General features: G+C 45.2%; 6 protein-coding genes across 6 annotated transcripts; 4 read left to right on the plus strand and 2 right to left on the minus strand.

Annotated features, from left to right (window-relative positions):
• Positions 1–1097: 1097 nt before the first annotated feature.
• AOL_s00006g223 (uncharacterized protein) lies at positions 1098–2887 on the plus strand (the record flags this gene model as incomplete). Its single annotated transcript, XM_011119532.1, has 3 exons — positions 1098–1199; positions 1283–2659; positions 2711–2887. The coding sequence occupies 3 exons, from the start codon at positions 1098–1100 to the stop codon at positions 2885–2887; spliced, it is 1656 nt and encodes a 551-aa protein (XP_011117834.1).
• Positions 2888–4005: 1118 nt separating this feature from the next.
• AOL_s00006g224 (uncharacterized protein) lies at positions 4006–6076 on the minus strand (the record flags this gene model as incomplete). The annotated part of the gene is made up of 3 exons (XM_011119533.1): positions 4006–4864; positions 4921–5520; positions 5631–6076. 3 exons carry the CDS (start codon positions 6074–6076, stop codon positions 4006–4008), a joined length of 1905 nt encoding a protein of 634 aa, XP_011117835.1.
• Positions 6077–7520: 1444 nt separating this feature from the next.
• Positions 7521–8723, plus strand: AOL_s00006g225 (uncharacterized protein; the record flags this gene model as incomplete). The annotated part of the gene is made up of 1 exon (XM_011119534.1): positions 7521–8723. The coding sequence occupies one exon, from the start codon at positions 7521–7523 to the stop codon at positions 8721–8723; it is 1203 nt and encodes a 400-aa protein (XP_011117836.1).
• Positions 8724–10141: 1418 nt separating this feature from the next.
• AOL_s00006g226 (uncharacterized protein) lies at positions 10142–10478 on the plus strand (the record flags this gene model as incomplete). The annotated part of the gene is made up of 2 exons (XM_011119535.1): positions 10142–10241; positions 10318–10478. The coding sequence occupies 2 exons, from the start codon at positions 10142–10144 to the stop codon at positions 10476–10478; spliced, it is 261 nt and encodes an 86-aa protein (XP_011117837.1).
• Positions 10479–11917: 1439 nt separating this feature from the next.
• Positions 11918–12508, plus strand: AOL_s00006g227 (uncharacterized protein; the record flags this gene model as incomplete). Its single annotated transcript, XM_011119536.1, has 1 exon — positions 11918–12508. One exon carries the CDS (start codon positions 11918–11920, stop codon positions 12506–12508), a length of 591 nt encoding a protein of 196 aa, XP_011117838.1.
• A 706-nt stretch (positions 12509–13214) lies between these two features.
• On the minus strand, positions 13215–15348 carry AOL_s00006g228 (uncharacterized protein; the record flags this gene model as incomplete). The annotated part of the gene is made up of 4 exons (XM_011119537.1): positions 13215–13315; positions 13378–13480; positions 13554–15024; positions 15086–15348. The coding sequence occupies 4 exons, from the start codon at positions 15346–15348 to the stop codon at positions 13215–13217; spliced, it is 1938 nt and encodes a 645-aa protein (XP_011117839.1).
• Between the last annotated feature and the right edge of the window lie 2936 nt (positions 15349–18284).

The following is an 18284-nucleotide window of genomic DNA, read 5'->3' on the forward strand; positions in this document are numbered from 1 at the left end:
CAGATTTTGTTCTCTTGACTTCGTCTCTCTCTCTCATATCTGCTGCATGCTGCATTGACTGCGGTTACCACCAAAACTACTATCGGTTTACCACATCGTTAACTATACACAGTTGTTCTTGTTTTTCGTCTTCTTTTTATCTTATTCATCGTTGAATATATATCTTTTTCTGCTTCATTATCATTTCTTATTTTATTTTATATCTTTCATTCTGCTTTCTCTTTTTCTTTTTCTTCAAATCTTTGTTGCGTGCATTTGCTAGGTTTCTTTTTGCTGCAGCCATTTCCTCTCCTTCTGAGAAGATATCTCCTTCCAACAAACCCGCCTCCTCAAAATTATTCTTCATCACTTCAACCTCAACCTCAACTTCAATTCTCATCATCTCCAAGGTATCTAACTAACTAGCTAGCTAAATACCTAATCTCAAGTCCCCTGTCCCGCTACTTCAATTGCTATCCTCGTCGTTCTTCGACATCTAGTTCGTCTCCTTCGACCAATCTTCCATCCTTCTAGCCGCCTTCCTCTTTGCTCCTGGTGTATGTTGTGCATCAACTTCACCATCATCGATCACCCTGGACTCTTATGACATCCGCCGGTAACATTTAACAGCCTCCAATTTCGCATTCGTCAGACATCTTGCATCCAAAAGAAGGAAGACTCATCACTCTCGGTTCGAAACACCACGGAGCATTTTCTCGAGTTATACCTCTTTTCTTCTATTTTGACAGGAGATTTCAACACTCACTTGTTTGCCTAACCTCCTCGACAAGTCATATCACAGTAGCGCCCGCTGTATTCTATCGTGGCATACATCTCTAGTGAATTGGTTGTCGACCGAAAATTGGCGAACGGCCAACCAGAACGAATACTCCTGATCAGAATATCCACTTTTACTTCTTCACCCCACATCCATCGTCGACGCAGGACAGTTGTTAACAGGGAGAAACGTCATCACAGGGAGGCGAATACTTTCGTTCTACCCTCCCTTGACGGAGTAACCCTGAATCGTTAAAAACCACCAAATCAACACCCCAGAATTCAGACTTGACATTTCGATTCGCAGGCCACAAGCGAATTGCCAGGACCCTTCATTCACAATGGCAAGCATCACTGCATCTCGAGGTGTCGCTAGCATTACCCCGCCGTCTTCATCGCACGGTCATCGCGATTGGGAATACTCGGTTCCCATCGATGCTCCTGTGAGTGTTTCCATTTACAGCTGATAATTCGCTTGAAATACAGCATCTTGTTGCTAATTATAAATATTTTCTCGTTGTTACAGGAAGACGACGGTAATACCTACTACAGTTACACCGGCAACAGAAACGGGGGCGCCAGTCGTTCTAGGACAAGCTCTGTGACAAAGCCGAAGGGGGTGGAAAATCGGAAACCGTCTTACAACAGATCCAATAGCGATTATGCGAGGGATACCCCGAGGAATGCTTATCTTTCTAACGCAGCCGAAATTTCTCAAGACGATTTCCTAGTCGCTCCTCGTGCTCCAGCTTTGTCTAGCCGTTCGCCAAGCAGTGCCGATGGCCGAGACTCCGTTATCGATCTCTATTCAAACAACCGATTGTCGACGATTAGTGGTGTCACCGAAATCCTACCGAATATCAACAGTTCAGCAACCGCCATGTATGATCTTTCGGGCGACATTGATAACAGAGAGGCTTCTAGCTGGATTCACCGCGATAAGTTGATGAGAATAGAGTCTGTCGAGTTCAAGAAAACCCCTACTTCAAGTGAGGCATGGGTCAAGACTGCATCACGAAAGCTGTCTCTAGGTCGCATGTCGGAGGCTCGTGGCAATTCAAATTCACAGGCTTGGGAAAATTCCTTTGAGAGGAGTGGTGAAGAGGATTCTGGAGTTTTCGATGATAACGACTTTGACTTAAGGCTTCCGGAAGAGCGTGAAGCCGCACGTGAAGCCGAACTTATCGCACAAAAGTTGGCCGCAGCTCGAAATAAGTCGAATACTCCATCGAAGATCCCCGTCAACGTTGCTTCACCAGCACCGATCCCGTTGCAATTCTTGGAACGAAACTCTCCACTGAAGAGAGCAAGATCTGGCTCTATCGATGAAGACGAAGTGCAGAGCATTTCGTACCCCGCAACGAGAACTAGATCCCAAACACTCGAGTCCGAAGACCCACCAGTTACGCCACCAGAGAAATCTGCCCCGGGAACTGCAAACTCGTCTACCCCTCCGAATCGGACGACTCGTAGCTTGTCTAAGAGCTCTCCTCGCCGCCCGTCCAGCTCTCATAGGGCATCGGCGGCTGGTGGAAAGAACCTTCCGAAACTAAGAACCGCATCAGCATCTGGAAACCGAGGCTCTGGCGGTAGCGGGTCCGCTAGCATCAATGCTGCTCCACAACATAAGTCTCCTGAAGGTCAACCACCATGGGCAGTTGCTTCATATGCGCCAGATCCAAAGCTACCCCAGGACCAACAAATCATTCCGACCGTTGCAAAGAGATTACAACAAGAGGAATGGGAACGAGAGGGCGCACCTGCTTCTGTTTTCGATAGGGACTTGAGGCCTCTGAAACTTTACGAGAAAGATATTGAACCAAAAGAGGCCATCAACTTTGGGGAGCAGAGTGCTCAATGGCCAATATCAAATGAAAAGCAAAGGGATCCTCCACCGATGGTGGTACGTAAAAGCCCCTACCCTTCTCTAACAATGATGCTAACATACATACAGGAACCTAAGAAGGAAATTCCGAAAATGGAGTCTCCAAAGATTCTTCCCAAGGCACCACGCTCGGAATCACCTCCCCCAAGACCGCCTTCTAGGGAGCCTATCCGTGTTAAGGATCCTGACGAGGTTCCAACCAAGGGCAAAAAGGATAAGGGATGTTGCGGTTGTTCGATCATGTAGTCAACTATGCTGCAAAACAACAACCTATCTATCATTCCATCACGGCTTGTCGATTCGATATTCAGCAATTTCTCGATCCTTTTCTAGCAACCAAAAGCACAGCGTTAGGCGAATCTTGGCGTTTGATTTGTTCTCCACCCTTTTCCCAATATTCGACTCGGACTTTTTGATGATAACCTATATCCCGGGCGGGTGTTTCTCTTTTGTCTTTCGAGATCTACTCTTGTAATCCCCTACGTCTTCTCTAACGGCCTTTTTTTAGATACAGTCTTTCCCGCACCCGCAACATTTTTTAAACGTCTTTTTTTTTCTTGTTTCATTATCCCTCTTCTTCCTCCTAGTTGTATATTTTCTCATCCAAAGCTCTACAGTCTCCTTTGTGTATTATTTCATTTCATATCCTACTGGCACTCGCATTTCGAAGGCCACATATATTTCCTGGATAGCGACGCATGCATCCTACTCCCAGGACACACACACACACTTATCCGACCTTTGACACTACGACATTTTGTTTCCTTTACTCTTTGCTACTGCACTCATCTCCAATATTTTCAGCAGCCTTGGTCTCCGAATCTTTTTTTTTTTTCAAATTTATTTCCTTTTTTATTTTTCCGTTTTTCTCATTTGCCAAAAGTTGTTCAAGAACAGCTTCCAAAGTATCATTCTAACACCTTTTTCTCATTTTCCCCCGGTCTCGTCTTTCTACCTCGCCCGTTCGAAGCTGGTATCGTATAACGGTCTCTCCTTGTACCTTTGCCTCTTGTTTTCGAAAGTTTACTTAGATACTCCGACGTCCAACTTATATCCATATACATCTATCTTTGTCTCTTTTATCCACTTATTTTGTTTTTTCCGCAAATATTGTTTATTAGAGCAACCCCCCCATTTTTTACCCCATAACCTATCTCTAAATGAGTCAAGAGAGACATCGAGTCCTCTTCTCGTCTAGAACTCAAACCAATACTATACCAATCATTACAAAACTGACCTTTATTATCATATCTTCCTCTTATACCGACCAATATCCGTAAAGTATGTGCGGTTCACCACAAACAGGCTAACATATCTCCCCCAAAAATCTAAGATCCCAAAAGCAACAACCCTTTCTTTCTTTCTTACGACCTAACCTGCCTCAACGGCGTTCTCATCGCCGCTGGCGTCCTCGGTGCCTTCACGGGTGTCCCCACTGGCGTCCTAACCGGTGTATTAGGCTCACTCGCCACCACCCCTTCCACTACATCTCCAACCCTTCCGACACCGACCACACACCAATAACTATACTCCACCCTTTCCCTCTGCACTGCTCCACCCGACGCTCCCGAATGGCTCGGTTTCCCTCCACCTCCTTCCTCATCATCCCGATCAACCTCGGCTTCAAACTCAACTCTAACGTAAATCGGAATCTCCAACAATCTCTCATCGCGTATCCTCGTATCCCTGGTATCCGGAATCTCCGGTGGAACAACCTCAATCACCACACTCGTATAATTCCGTTTTTGTTCATAAACAGTCGACATTTTGGGATCCTTCGAAAAGGAAGTGAAAGATCCGGTAGTAGGTGGTGTTTTCACACCAGACGGAACGGCACTAGCGGGTTTGGTACTCATCAATGCATCGTCCCAAACGTCTGTGTTAGCACCGACATCGAATTCTGGGCATAAAATCGTAACTCGACTTGCGAATGCGGTTCCGGGGGTTCTTCTTGGGGTTAGTAAACTAACGCTGATGGGGTCGAATAAAGGGTTTGTGACAGTTAGTAGGAATCTGTGGGTTTTGTGGGGGGTGAGGTTGTCCCAGGTTATCGAGGAGTCGAGACGTTTGATGGTTAGGGATGGGATGTAGTTTAATGCTACTAAGCGGATTCTGAAACGTGTGGTTTGGACTTTGGCTTCCGGTTTGACGAGAATATGGCGGCAAGCACGGCAGCGTTTTGAGCGCTTGGTGCGGAGGAGAACGGCAGTGGGGGTTAAGTCCCTGGTACAGCTGTTAGTAACAGGTTCGGATTAGCACACATTATGTGAGTAGCTTACGATAAGAACCGTGGATCGTGAGGTTGGGCTAGTCGCTGTTTTGCAGTTGTTGCTTTTCCATATCCGTCAGCCTTCTTCCTACCATGAGTGGCCAGAGCAACTATGCACTTACTAGCTTCTAATCCTTCTACCGCCATACGCTCTATAATATCTAACTCCTGATCTTCACTAACCTCCCTCGGCCTGTCAACTTCCTTCATCTCTAGTTTCTTCACACCTCTTCCTTTCCTACTCCCGCCATGGCCTCCACTGCCACTTCCAAGACCCGTGTATAGACCCATCAGCCTCGTTAACGCAGCCGGGGAATTAGTAAAATCCTCTTGCGCATTACCAAGTTGTTGGGCATAGTGCTGTTTTAACCGGATGAACTCGTTATCCCGTGGTGAATGTGTGAGTTTTGAAAGTTGGGCGGAGATCGAAGTAGGTTTTTCGAGTTGGATTGGTGGTGTGAGGTCTGATGTCGTCCAGTGACAGTGAGAACAGAAGAGATTGAATGGACCGGTTGGGTGGTCTGAACTCGAATGTCCGGATGAATGGTGTACCGGCACGACGGCAAGTAAGGCAGTGCATACTGGGCATAAATAGCAGTTCCTTGTGCATCTGTAGTAGAAAAAGAAACAAATATATTAGAATAACTCGATTCAAAAAAATTAAAAAATAAAGAATCATGGAATATGTGTGAAAGTAACATAGCGGAGTGATTACCTTACCGATTTCCATCACTTTTGACGGTCGAACTAGGTACCTCGAAGAGACAGCTGGGACAGTACCAACACACGATTTCATCCTGTACACATCTAGGACATCTTATCTGATGACAATCTTCGCAGTATAATAAATTCTCGATAGGGAATAGCGAGAATGCAGACCGTGGGTCGCGTGGGTCGAAGTTATTGTCATCGTCTTCGTCGGTGAGTTCTTCTTCATCATCTGAGTCGAGATTCAAGTTTCCAGCATCGAATGATACGGATGGAGTGAATCCCGCTAGAAGGCTGCGCCCTTTGGTGGGTGAGTTAGGAGCTATGGGTGAGAAGTTGAAGTCGCGTTTGGAGGGGGATTTGGAGGGGGATATCGGCCGGGCGCTATCGATTGTGAGGGTTTGAGGACGGTCTTCATGGCACGGGCATGAGATATGAATGTATGGGAATGAAGACATCGTCTATTGGCCCGATCGAAGGTAGTCGATGGTTGATGTTGAGATAGAGGCCTTCAATTGGCCGAATAGAAGGATGGAGGTTGGTTTGGGAGAGGTTATCGATATTACAATCGGGCGGGCTTCGCTTGAAGCTTGACAGCTTATCGAGAGAGCTATCCAAATGCAACAATTTCAACACGGTTTCTACAATGTTGGATTTTACTTGTTCAAATTTTTTCTTCTTCCGGTATGTCAATTTATGGCGTTATCCATTTATCATGATCGCCGAAAAAGGTAAAATCTTTTTTCTATCCTGGAGTAAATACCAGCGGTTGTCTTCTTAAATTGATTGGATACCTGTCGACTTAGTTCCGACCCTATATTACGTAAATTCGTGTCTTCATGAAATGTAGTAATGTAAGGGCGAGAGAATAGTACTTCTAGGCTGCCATCGTTCATACACATGATAAAATCTAGACCTAAAAACCCCGGGCATTGAGAGACTCTAAAAAAAAGACTTAAGGAAAGAAAAGGAATTTACCTTCGTTTTGACGTAACACTAAACCTCGCTCCTAGGAGGTATGGACTATGATTGGTACTTAATCCAGCTTGATGAAACACTCCTTCCCTACGTGTTCGGTGTGTTCTGGGGTATACACCATTCGATTGAAGTTTTAGTCGTATTTCTAAAGATAGCTAGCCCTATAGCTGGTCATATGGAACTCTGAATTAGAGGAATTGTGAAGGCCGTGCATTTCTACATTCAAGGACCCTGCGTAAGTATGTGTGTAACATGTCCTGCATTATCGATATCGATTCGCACGCTGATTGGTAATTGGAGTACTTCCAATTGGCCAGTCCTGCCTATTCCAAGGTCAGGGTAGGATAAATATTCAGACTCTTTATAAATTTATCAGTTCTTATCCATTGAATCACAAAGTTTCTTTAGAAATTTACGATAGCCATCGGGGTGTATACATCCCACCCGCTTAGCTCCTGGGGTCTGGATTTTCAACCAGTATGAAGGAAAAAGCGACCAAGACACCGAACTACGGGACAATATTGATTTCCAACATGTATAGTATTATACTAGAAGAGAACAAGCTCACAATAAATAGCATTTTATCTGTAAAAAGGGCTTATTCTAGAGGGAATTAAGTGTTGCGGCTGTTGGATCCTAGAGTCGAAGAGGGGCTGATATCACGGCAGATATATATGTCATTCTGGACACCATAATTCTGCCTCTCATATGATAAGTACGCGTTCTTGACGGGGGTTTAATAGTTATCAAGCCATCATCGGAATACTTCTTTACACCAAACACGAACACTGTTGTTGAGAACCTCGCACTCACTATTGGGCATCAACTCGTCTATGCGACTACACCCCGCCTCGAGACACTATAGCTTGTCATCTTAACTAACGGCACGTTACTAGACTTTTCTATACCTCATATCCTTCAAAAATGGCATCCAGTTTCCCAAAATATAAACACCCAACTGGCCGTTACTTCATCAATGAGGCCTTCAGGAAACCCAAACTCATGCAGTCCATGCCTAACCCTTACGATAACCTCGTCGCGTCCCTCAAAAACATCCTCGATATCTGCCCTCCAAGTGTTCCTTGGACCGGTAGCTTCGCCGGAGGCCTCTACTTCGGTATTTTCGCCGGTCCAACCAGTATTGCCTTCCTTTTCCTCTGGCTATCCAAGACTCATCCGGACTTGGCCATCCATGGGCTCTTTCCAGCCGATTACTGCAAGGCATATCTTTCCCTCCAACAAAATACATATTCATCAGAGGAAACACCACGCTCCGGATGCAGCTTGAACCATGAGTTCATGTGCTATAATGCTGTCAAGGCTTGCCTCACCAAAGACATCACCTATGTTCAGAAGTTCGCTGAAAACATCGACAAGCTAACCCTTCGCCCGACTTTTATGGAACTTCTCTTCGGCAGAGCCGGGTTGCTCAGTCTCATGCGTACCATGAAATATTGGTTCCCAGAAAGCAGCGAGATTCTCGACCCAGAGATCGAAAAAGTAATCCAGCACTGCCTCTCATATGATCCTTGGACTTTTGGAGTCCGTCCAGACAATCAAAAACGTTTCATCGGAGCAAGTCATGGCGACATCGCAATTATATCAAATATTGTGATGACAAACCCTGCTTACGCACCAAAAGTACAAGGTAGATTGGAAAAGATCCTTGCCCTGCAAGCGGATAACGGCAACTGGCTCACTTGCGAAGACGAGGGTGAGGATCTTGTTCAATTCTGTCACGGAGCACCAGGTATGATTTGGTGTTTGATTCCATTGAGGAAATACTATCCAGACCTACGAGAGAAGATCGACGAAGCGATTGAAAAAGCGCGAGGATTGGTCTGGGAGCGAGGTCTCCTGACGAAGGAACCGTGCTTATGCCACGGCATCACAGGAAACGCATTTGCTTTAGCGGAACCCCAGAGAAGCCACTTCCTGCACTATGCCACGCCATCTTTGGTCCGAGCGGGGCTTTTGGATGGAACCCTGGAAGGAGGCAGCGATAACAGCGGGGTTTGGTGGTCAGAAGCCAGCCGAGCGTGGGGTTGGATGATGCATGACTACGACAGAGCCGGGTTGGGTGATTCGGTGGAAGACATTGGGTATCCGGGAGCGACGAATCCGTAAATCGAATCAGCTCGAGTGTTTAAGCTTCCGAGTGAAGTTATCTTTTCGGGAACTTGAATTCGAAAAGGGGAGATGCCGACAACGTATCATGCATGCTTTATTACTTGAAACGATCACAAAATTGTTTTTCTGATACTCTCGTGCCTGCCAATTGCAGCTGCAACAGCAATCGACAATCACCATGATCATGATAACTTACCCAATTACAACCTGACCGTGCTTACATGTATTTACGTATGTATGTATGCATGTATGTACACGAGATTAAAGTTACGTTACTTAAGTAATTAATTGGTGCAAGAGTCTCGAATCAATTGCAATTTGAATTGAACATCCATTACAAATCGCCGTTATATTAATAGCGACTGCTGAGTGGCCAGTGCATACGTCCTGACAGAAAGAAAAAAAGGGAAAGCAAAGCTTAGCGCGGCAAAGCCGGAGCCATGGCATTGGGTTCTGTCGTCATCGATAGTTTTTAATTGTTCGAAATCTGTCTCATCCGATTGCAATTGCTTATAAGGCCCAACCAACCCAACCAACCTCCTCCTCCTCCCGGATCCCCCCTCAGACCTTCTCCTGCACACTGCACTGCACCCCACGCCAGCTCTCCCTCAGCTTGTATCTACGAAGGATACTTCCAGGAAGGAGCCAAAAGACCAGATCCTGCTTCTGCGGTTATCCCGGACCATCAGCTACCTACAAACGGTCACTTGGGCAGGTGCATAACATTTGTTACTGGATTGTAGCCAGTTACATTACATTGGGCCACAACCTCAGCGGCATTTTTGTTCCCTATCGACTGTCAACTATCCCACCACCACCACCACCACCACCACCACCAACCGCCAACCTCCACTCCACCACACTACACTACACTACACACCGCACTACACACTGCACTGCACCCACCGAAGAACGGTACCAAAAAAGGAACTCCAAAAAGGAAAAAAAAGGAAAACCCCACAAGATCAAGACTACAAAAGGGCACCTTTCTCACCGTCACAGATCTGGTCTTTTTTTCTCCTTCTTTCATCCTATATCTTAAGTTCTCCCTCTTATCGTCCGAGGATCGTTTCGCCAGATCCTCATCTTTCGCCCACCATTTCGTTCATACGTCGACTCTTCCACGGATCTCATTCCGCATCTCCACAAACAGCCATGGCAGCCAGGGTTAGTGTCGCATGCCCCTCTCATCCCATCTCATCCCATCCCATCCCATAATCACGCCTTACATACATAAGTTCTCAAGCGAAGGCCGAAAAGTGGGCATTCTTTAAAAAAAAAAATTGCAGATGGTGGCGGCCGCCGGTCGGTCGGTAAAAACAATAAGGCTCATTCCTCGCTAACTCGGAAGTTTTTTCTTTATTATTATGACGAAATAGGAAAAAGCACAAAAACTTATTGACGACAATGCCGTCATGGTATTTTCCAAATCCTACTGTCCTTACTGCAAGGCCACCAAGACCTTGCTTAGGGATATGAATGCTACATTCGAAGTTTACGAACTGGACAAAGAATGTAAGTTACCACCTGATGCCCGATCTTTTAGTATGGGAAAGACATGAAATACTAATGGCAAATTCAAATTCCATAGCCGACGGCTCTGCCATCCAGGATGCTCTTGAGGAGATCTCCAATCAGCGAACGGTGCCTAATGTCTTCATCGGCCAGAAGCACATCGGTGGAAACAGCGACCTACAAGCTCTAAAGAAGACTGCTCTTCCGGGAATGCTTCAGAAGGCCAATGCTTTGTAAAAAAATAAAAATAAAATAAAATAGGACACAAAATACCCTTGTACTACAACTTCTTTTTTAAAGCAGAGGCTCGATATACCCTCTACTGGTTTTTTCTTCCTTTCCTTTTCTGTTTCAACATAACGATGATAAACGCTTAAACTTGCATTGGAGGCCGTTTTTCCTTTTCCTTCTTCTTCTTTTTTGTGGGCTCTTCTTTCTTCTGTCTTTGTTTTACAAAATAAACATCCTTTCTGAACTCAGAATCGAGGGTCAATTTCACAGGGCTTGTTGACATCAACGTCTTCCTCCCCGCCATAGATCCGATGGCTGTCCGGCATTGCGTATTCCATTTCATGCGTTTCGTTTCATTCTCGCGCGTAGTCCAAATTACATGCATAGACCTGCCGATAACCAAACGACCAATGACTGACTGTCAATTCCTCCCTATCATATCGTATCATATCGTATCGTATCGTATCGTATCACTTTTTTTGGTTCCTTCTCGAAATCAAAATCTTATGTAAGACCAACAAAAAAAACCACAGTATCGATATCTTTCACATGATTTTCTACGTAACCAATTGCACTTATGCACGCCATCTCATGCACCTGTCGACAGCTGTCTGTTTCACTTAAAAAGTGTGGGTTTTTTGCATAATTTATATAACAAGTACTTCCTTACTTATTTGCTTAACTCCTTACTTGGAAATAAATCCGCTGACCACGAGACCTCATCCCCAGCTAGCTTAATTGAACATTTAAGAAGAAGAAGAAGAAGAAGAAACCGAAAAAAGAAGAAGTAATCCAAGTATATTATCCTGCAGTGGACTGTTTCCCTTAATATTTCACGAGAGCTCCAGCGTGCAGCTAAGCTAAAAGTACCTGCTATAGCACTAGCGGCGTTTTAAGTAAGAAAAACGACCGATCGATTCCTCGGAATTATTGCCGTAAGGACCCATCGATAAGAAAAGAAGGAAAGAAACATACATAAGTGATGTACTTTTACTTAACATTTGTTTTGCGAGAGAACTTAAGGAAGGCTTGTTTCAAGGATGCGTGTGTCGGATTCAGGCTGATCAATGCGCATGTTACTGCTATAGCTATAGCTAAGAAGTATGTATGTAGCAAGTACGCAAGTTGTCAGTAAAGATGATTCGAGGTGGCTCTGAATTAAGGCGCATAAGTTCTCGTCACGTGTAGTTCGTATGGTTTGTCGGTATTTTTCTCTCTCATCCTACAGAAGGATCCAATTGATATCGTGAGGCGAGCTTTCATGACAATGCGATGCTCTCTGTTGTGATGCTGAGCTGAGATGTTTAAGTTATAAGTACTACTTAATAAGTACAAATAGCAGCTCTGGAAGCCCCTATTATAAAACGAATTAGACGACTTCTTATGTAGACGGATCTTCTAAGCTTTTCAGAAATTAAAATAAAATAAAATAAAATAAAAAAAAGATGTTAAAACGACAAATCAAAACCATCGCCTCGACTGTTCTTAAGAGAAATGCCTCGGGCAAACAGCCACAACCACAAAGCTCACCAATCAACGCCACCTCTAACGTCCCTGAAATGGCTACTGCCAGCACCAGCACCAGCACCAGCACCAGCACCAACACCACCAAAGAGTCAAACCACAGAACCGGTCCCCCAGTAGAAGAACCACCAGGCTTCGTAGCCAGCCCCCACTGCATAAAAACCCGTTGGGAAAATAACGACTACTACGTCGAACAATTCGCCAACGATCCTTGGTACCCCATAATCAAAGATACACACGAAGGTATCAAGGAATTAGTTCCGAACTACAATATCGTCCAAATAAAGGAAAAGTGTAATGCTTTACGCTATTACATGGATTTCCCGTTTGCGGTTGAGCCCGCGAACGGTTATACCGTTGAGGAAATTCACAATCGAATCAGGGAGTATATTAATTATGCTGAGGCTTGGGTCGACGGCTTTGAGCATGCTCAGGAGATTAGAAGACGGGAGGAGCGGCGGCAGCGGCGGCAGCAGCAGGGGGAGGAGCAGGAGGAGGAAGAAGAGTATTGATCGTAACTTGGATTTGATAACTTGTAATTAATATTATTGTTCTGCTCAAAACCTTTTGGCTTGATGTTACATACCTCGATTCTGGGAACCGATAAGTGAATATACTTAGGTAGCAGCTAGAGTAACTCCGGAATGGTCTATATAAATACTTAAGAAACTAATCCAACAAATGAAACTAGAGTGAATTTTTATAAGAAAAAAAAAAAGAAGAATAGATAAGAGGAAGAGGAAATGAAATTGGATATCACCGATTTAAACGCCATAACAGAACCCATGAAGAAGGACCGAGGAAAGATCCATAATATTACAATGAAGCGGGAAAAGAAAGAGGCAGATGGCTGAGAAGAGACAGAAAACCAAAGAAGCGCTATGAGAAAACAGCCAAGTTGAAAAAGATGTACAAGTTATAAAATTGGTTTTTGTTTCCTATAAAATAAGATAATAAAAATGGCGGAGCGACCCTCAATCTCCCTTTCCCCTGCCCGAGAACGGAGAAAAGGGAGAGAAAAAAAACATTAAAAGTCGCTCGCCGAATCCACGCCAGCTCACTTGTGAGGAAAAGCTAGTAAGATAAAGAAGAAGGAAGAACGGTCATGTTTCTACATGGTAGCTTAAGGGTACATGGTATCCGCTCTTTAAAGAAAGTCAATATATGCTAAGGGGGGAAGGGGGAAAGGGGAAGATGCAAGAGGCTCCGGTATAAGAATTACCACGAGAAAGCCTCCTCGATGAAGTCAATGTTGACATAGTCGACCAAGCGGCGGACTGCGTATCGAACATCGTCACTCATAGCGCCAGGACCGCAGACTAAAAGCAATGATGTTAGTAATTTATTTGGACAAGTGAGATTAAGTTTTGGGATGACATACCAGAGACGGCCATGGTGCCAACTCGTTCTTCAGCTTCGGCCTGAAGGACTTGCTCAATGTTTGGTTTGCCTGGGAACATCTGAACGGTCGAAGAGGGGCTCATCTGTTTACAGAAAGTTAAGTTAGTAACTGGTTCCCTTTTACGAATTCTTAAGCAAAAAAAGCGAGTGACTTACAATCTCTCTTGACTGTTGCGGCTTAGTAACAAACAAGACGACTTTGAGAATCTCCCTTCGCCTTTCTATGGCAAGGATGGAAGTCATCTGCCTCTTGACCCACTGCAAATGTTCCGGGTTCTGGAGCACCCAAATGAGTGTAACCTTTCGGGTAGCGACGGTGCCGTCGACATATCCTTGGACTAACTCAAGAACGTTGGGTAGCTGATGTGTGATACCAACACCTCCAGCAAACAAAACAACTGTGCCATAGGAGCATAGAGAGTGATGTGTACCATAAGGACCCTCGACGAGTGCACGAACAGTAACGGTTCCCTCGGGTGCGGCGGCAGCCTTCTGGAAAATCGAGTTGGTGGCACCTGTTCGTCGTCTCACAATGAGTTCAACACTTGTCTTTTGCGGCCCGTAAACATCCTGGCGGTTTTTAGGGAGTTCTTCCTTTTTTTCGTCCCAGACAAGAGGTGCACTTTCATCAGCCCATGCGACCGAGAAAGGATGACTCTGCCAACCGGTAACAGTTGGGAGGTAGAGGAAGACATATTGACCCGGTCGGAACTTGAATGGACGGGGCATATCCAAAGTGACTCTAGAAGCCTCTGTAGAGAGGGCAGTGATGGTAGCACGAGTCATGGTTCTGCCGCAGTTGCGATAGATAATGCTAACCAAGCGTGCGAAACGTTCTGCGGCCCAGAGAGCAATAGTAACCTGCACATAAACCAACCACTTATTGTTAATGAGCATGAGGTGGTAGTAGAGGGTGACAGTTGCGGCGACAGCAGCAAGGATATGAAGCGTCAAGAAGGTTTCGTAGAAGGCATGGCGGATGATGGATGGGGATTGGATGAAGAGGAAGATCATAGCCAAGGTCGAGATGGTACCGGTCATGATGAATTGTGATTTTCCAACGGAAACAAGATACTTGTCCCAGCCCTTGTTGCTGATATGCGACACCGTGTGAACAATTGCTTCGAGAACAACGATTCTTCCCAGCCATCTGTGGATTAGGTTGTAGGTGTCGAATGAAATCCTAAGAAGGGGGATCAAAGGATTGTTTCTTCCAGCAAGGACAAACAGAGGAACCATGTTCGTGACGGCAAGAACACCGGAACGGTTACGGAGTTCAGAAAGGATCACAGCGCTTGGCTTCGACCAGTGGATGCTGCCAACGGTGAGGGCGATGTTTCCTCCAAAAAGGATGAGAAGGAAAAGAGCTTGAAACCTAGTTGGGACGATGCCAGCGCTACCGGCAGAGCCAATCTTGAAATGCTCATTATGACGAAGCCCAAAGAGAGGAGCGAGGATAAAATCTTTTTTGAACTTTGAGAGCCATGGAGCAGCTGGAATAGACCAGTAGGTCTGAGTGGAATCATTGATACAAACGAGGTGTCGGATATGAGCTGATACCAGGAGAATCCCTCGGTATATGATAATGATAAAGGCAATTGCGCTCAGACATAAAAATAGCCAGTGACTATAACAAAATTAGTACTTGATTTTTGAATCTTAAGGGAGCGACCTTTCAAAATGTTTACCTGAACTTCCTGCTCTCAGCTTTCATAGCACTTTCTTCCTCGGGTGCCAATGCACTTGACTTTCCACCTCCACCTCCACCTCCACCACCGCCACCACCAGCAGCACCGCTGGTGACTGCAGCGGCAGCGGCAGAGGTCACTATTGATGAGACAAAGCCAAGAGATGTAGAAATGACAGTACCAGAAGCTGGTGGTGCAGTTAGAAGGCCACTGGCCTCCTGGGCAGCGCTAGCGGCAAGGGTGCCTGAAAAGCTGATCGACATATTGAAGAAGATAAGTCCTGCTGAGATTGGTGGTCGCAAAAGTAAGAGGCGAGGATGGATATTCCTGTCGCGAGTTGAAGGTATAGTCGGTTACCCAAATATCTAACAGAACCCTGTTCTTGTTGCTCTTTGAAAAAAAAAAAAAGAATGGTTGAAGGAATCGAAATTTAATCGAGTTCTTGGTAACTCCTAAATATTTTGTCCTTGTCGAAAAGCCCTGAGAATCAATCGAGCGACTAGCGCAAGAGTTTTGAATGAAAGTCGGTAATAGAAGGGTATAGTCGTAGTTAAAACTCAAGTAAGCGGTTGGCAGTTGAAACGAAACGCTAACAGCTCCGGAAAGGTCGAGATAGCGAATGAAACTATTGAGCTTGAGTCTTGATGACTTTTTTTATTTTATTTTTGATGTATTTTAAGGTCGTGACGTTTTTGTTTCGTAACGTCGAAGGAGAGCAAAAGAGTGAATCTCCCTTCGGTATGCAAGAAGCAGGAAGTGGTTTGGGTTGGATTTTCCAGAGGGGGTGGTGATGAGGAATTGGAGGTCGGTCCAGAAGTCCGGTTCTAGAAAGTAAGGAATCTGTGGGAAATATACTAGTGTTAGAAGGGGAAGACAAAAAGAAGAAAAGACCAGACAACCAGCTTTCCGCAAGGGAAAGGAGAATAAGGCAAGGAGCGACGAAAACAAAAATGAAGGCCAAGGCACAGGCGAACTGTCGATGCGGTGAGGGAGAGTAAGAGAAAGGAAGACGGTGAGAGAGGAGAGGATGATCATATAAAAAGGAGGATGTTGGGTGTGGCTGCTAAGACCGAGCAGCAGGGGAATAAGGCAGGCACCACAATGGACCAACAGGGGACGAGTGACGGTTGCCCGTACCAGTAACAGCGGGTATCCAAACAAGCAAATCGGAACTCCACAGTGAAGCCAGTACGACTTGCATGAGCCCAGGGGAGCAGAACGTGGGCGGCTTGGCTAGCACTGGACAGCTCCGAGGTTTGCTTGGTTGGTGGGATGTGGGAGTGGCATTAATGGTGGAGTGGTGAAACCGCACTAGTCCTAATCACCTACCTAGCAGACTGAATAGACGCTCTTGGGTGGCCGAATTGATCAATGGATACTACCCACTAGTATACTATAGGTGTTACTCGAAGGCTACAGAATGGAATTCTTAGGGAGGATGGAGATAGTGGTGAGATGGTTCGTTATTTCTGCCGGCAGAATTTTGTAGAGTGAGATGTGATGTCGATGTAGATGTTGATGTTGATGTTGATGTTGATGTTGATGTTGATGGTGAGAGGTAGTAGACAGGGCGTGATGTTGAAATGGGTTGGCGCTGTTGGGGATCGTATACGGAGACAGTAAAGGAATAGTTGCAGCAGTCAACAGATGCAAGATTAATACAGATGCAATTCAATAGAACAATTTATTGAAGTTGAAGGAACCGTATAAAAGAACTGGATATTTGAAAATAAAATAAAATAAAATAAAAATTTAAATTAAAAAATCGATGGACATTGGTAGCTATAACAAATACAGACTTTCAACTTCCAGAGTTGAATGGCTGCACACTGTAAATTTATCCTACCTAACGTAACGAAGAAGAATGGAAGAACCTCCAAATCAATTCCCCCAAATTAATCTGACTCGATGCCTCTTCGAATAGATATATATACCCCCTTGACGAAAGGAACATCTCTGATATCATACTAAGTGACAAGCTTTTTGCTGGAACTTAACCTCATCGATAACGGGATGTTTGGAGTGTCGAACTGGTTCATCTCAAGACGGTTTCGAATGCACGCCCTGGCCGGACTCGACTCGGTTCCTGACTAGCAGTTACTACATACTCTAAATTGATTCTGAATACATCTACCCGCCCGAAGGATCGAAACGTTGACATGTTTACAACTGACAATGACAATTTATGTTTTTGTTGGTACTCAAATAGCTCAATCTAGGTTGGTTGTGTATTCCGATATATAGTACTCCGTATACATCCATATCTCATCTTCTTGTTCTCACCTTCTCCCATACCGTGATACCACGGTACATGTATGCACATACCTCCTTGAGTAAGTACCAACTTGGACCTATGAACTGATCTATTCGTTGACTTAAATCTAGAATAGAGACGGTCTAGGATTCACCTAGAAGAAAGAGAGAGAGAAAGCTTGACTGCCCTAGCCGGCTGCAACATTGCTACCACCCCGAAGGCTGAAGTCTCACCTCGACACACCGATTCAATTGGTCCTGAGACCCCCGAGGTCAGGCACAGCCAAACAAGCCATTCTATAGATAGCCTTTAGCCTTTAGCCTCTAGTCTACTTGCATGCTTACATCCGACCACCTCCTATGTGCATGTAGCCACGGAACTGGCCAGGCCATGCATGAAGATATCCCCGGTGGCACAATTTATCTTCTCCTCTGCTCCGATCAACCATCCTTACCAACAGCGGCAAGTCTGAGCGTGGACTGCTCTGTGTACGGAATATACCTCTCAACCAAGTGCCCAAGATACACAAGATGCGAGATGATTGACTGATAGCCACAATGCATGCAATGCACTCCATCACCTCAATAGTCTGGGGTCACCTCAAAATCCATGCATCGTCTCCAACCGTTCAAGGAGCATTAAAACTTCCCCCAATGGACTAAATATTCGCTCATCCTCGCCTGCGATGTCCACTGAGTGACACGCAGAGACTAACCTGCAGATTTCAATCCGTGTTTACCGGTTCCCAGCTCCAGGTACGACGTGTTATCACTTGGCTGGATCTTGGATCTTCACCAAAAAATTTTAATTCCATCCAGCCCGTGAAGGCAATTTTAGTTACTAACTAGATGGGAAACCCACCCAAATGGGGGTGTAACCACATCATATCGAACTGGGTCTCTCCCAAAATTTGAGAACACCCGTCCCCGTGGTACTTACGTCCGA

This window comes from Orbilia oligospora, assembly GCF_000225545.1.
Source record: "Orbilia oligospora ATCC 24927 unplaced genomic scaffold scaffold00006, whole genome shotgun sequence".
Lineage (NCBI taxonomy): Eukaryota > Fungi > Ascomycota > Orbiliomycetes > Orbiliales > Orbiliaceae > Orbilia > Orbilia oligospora.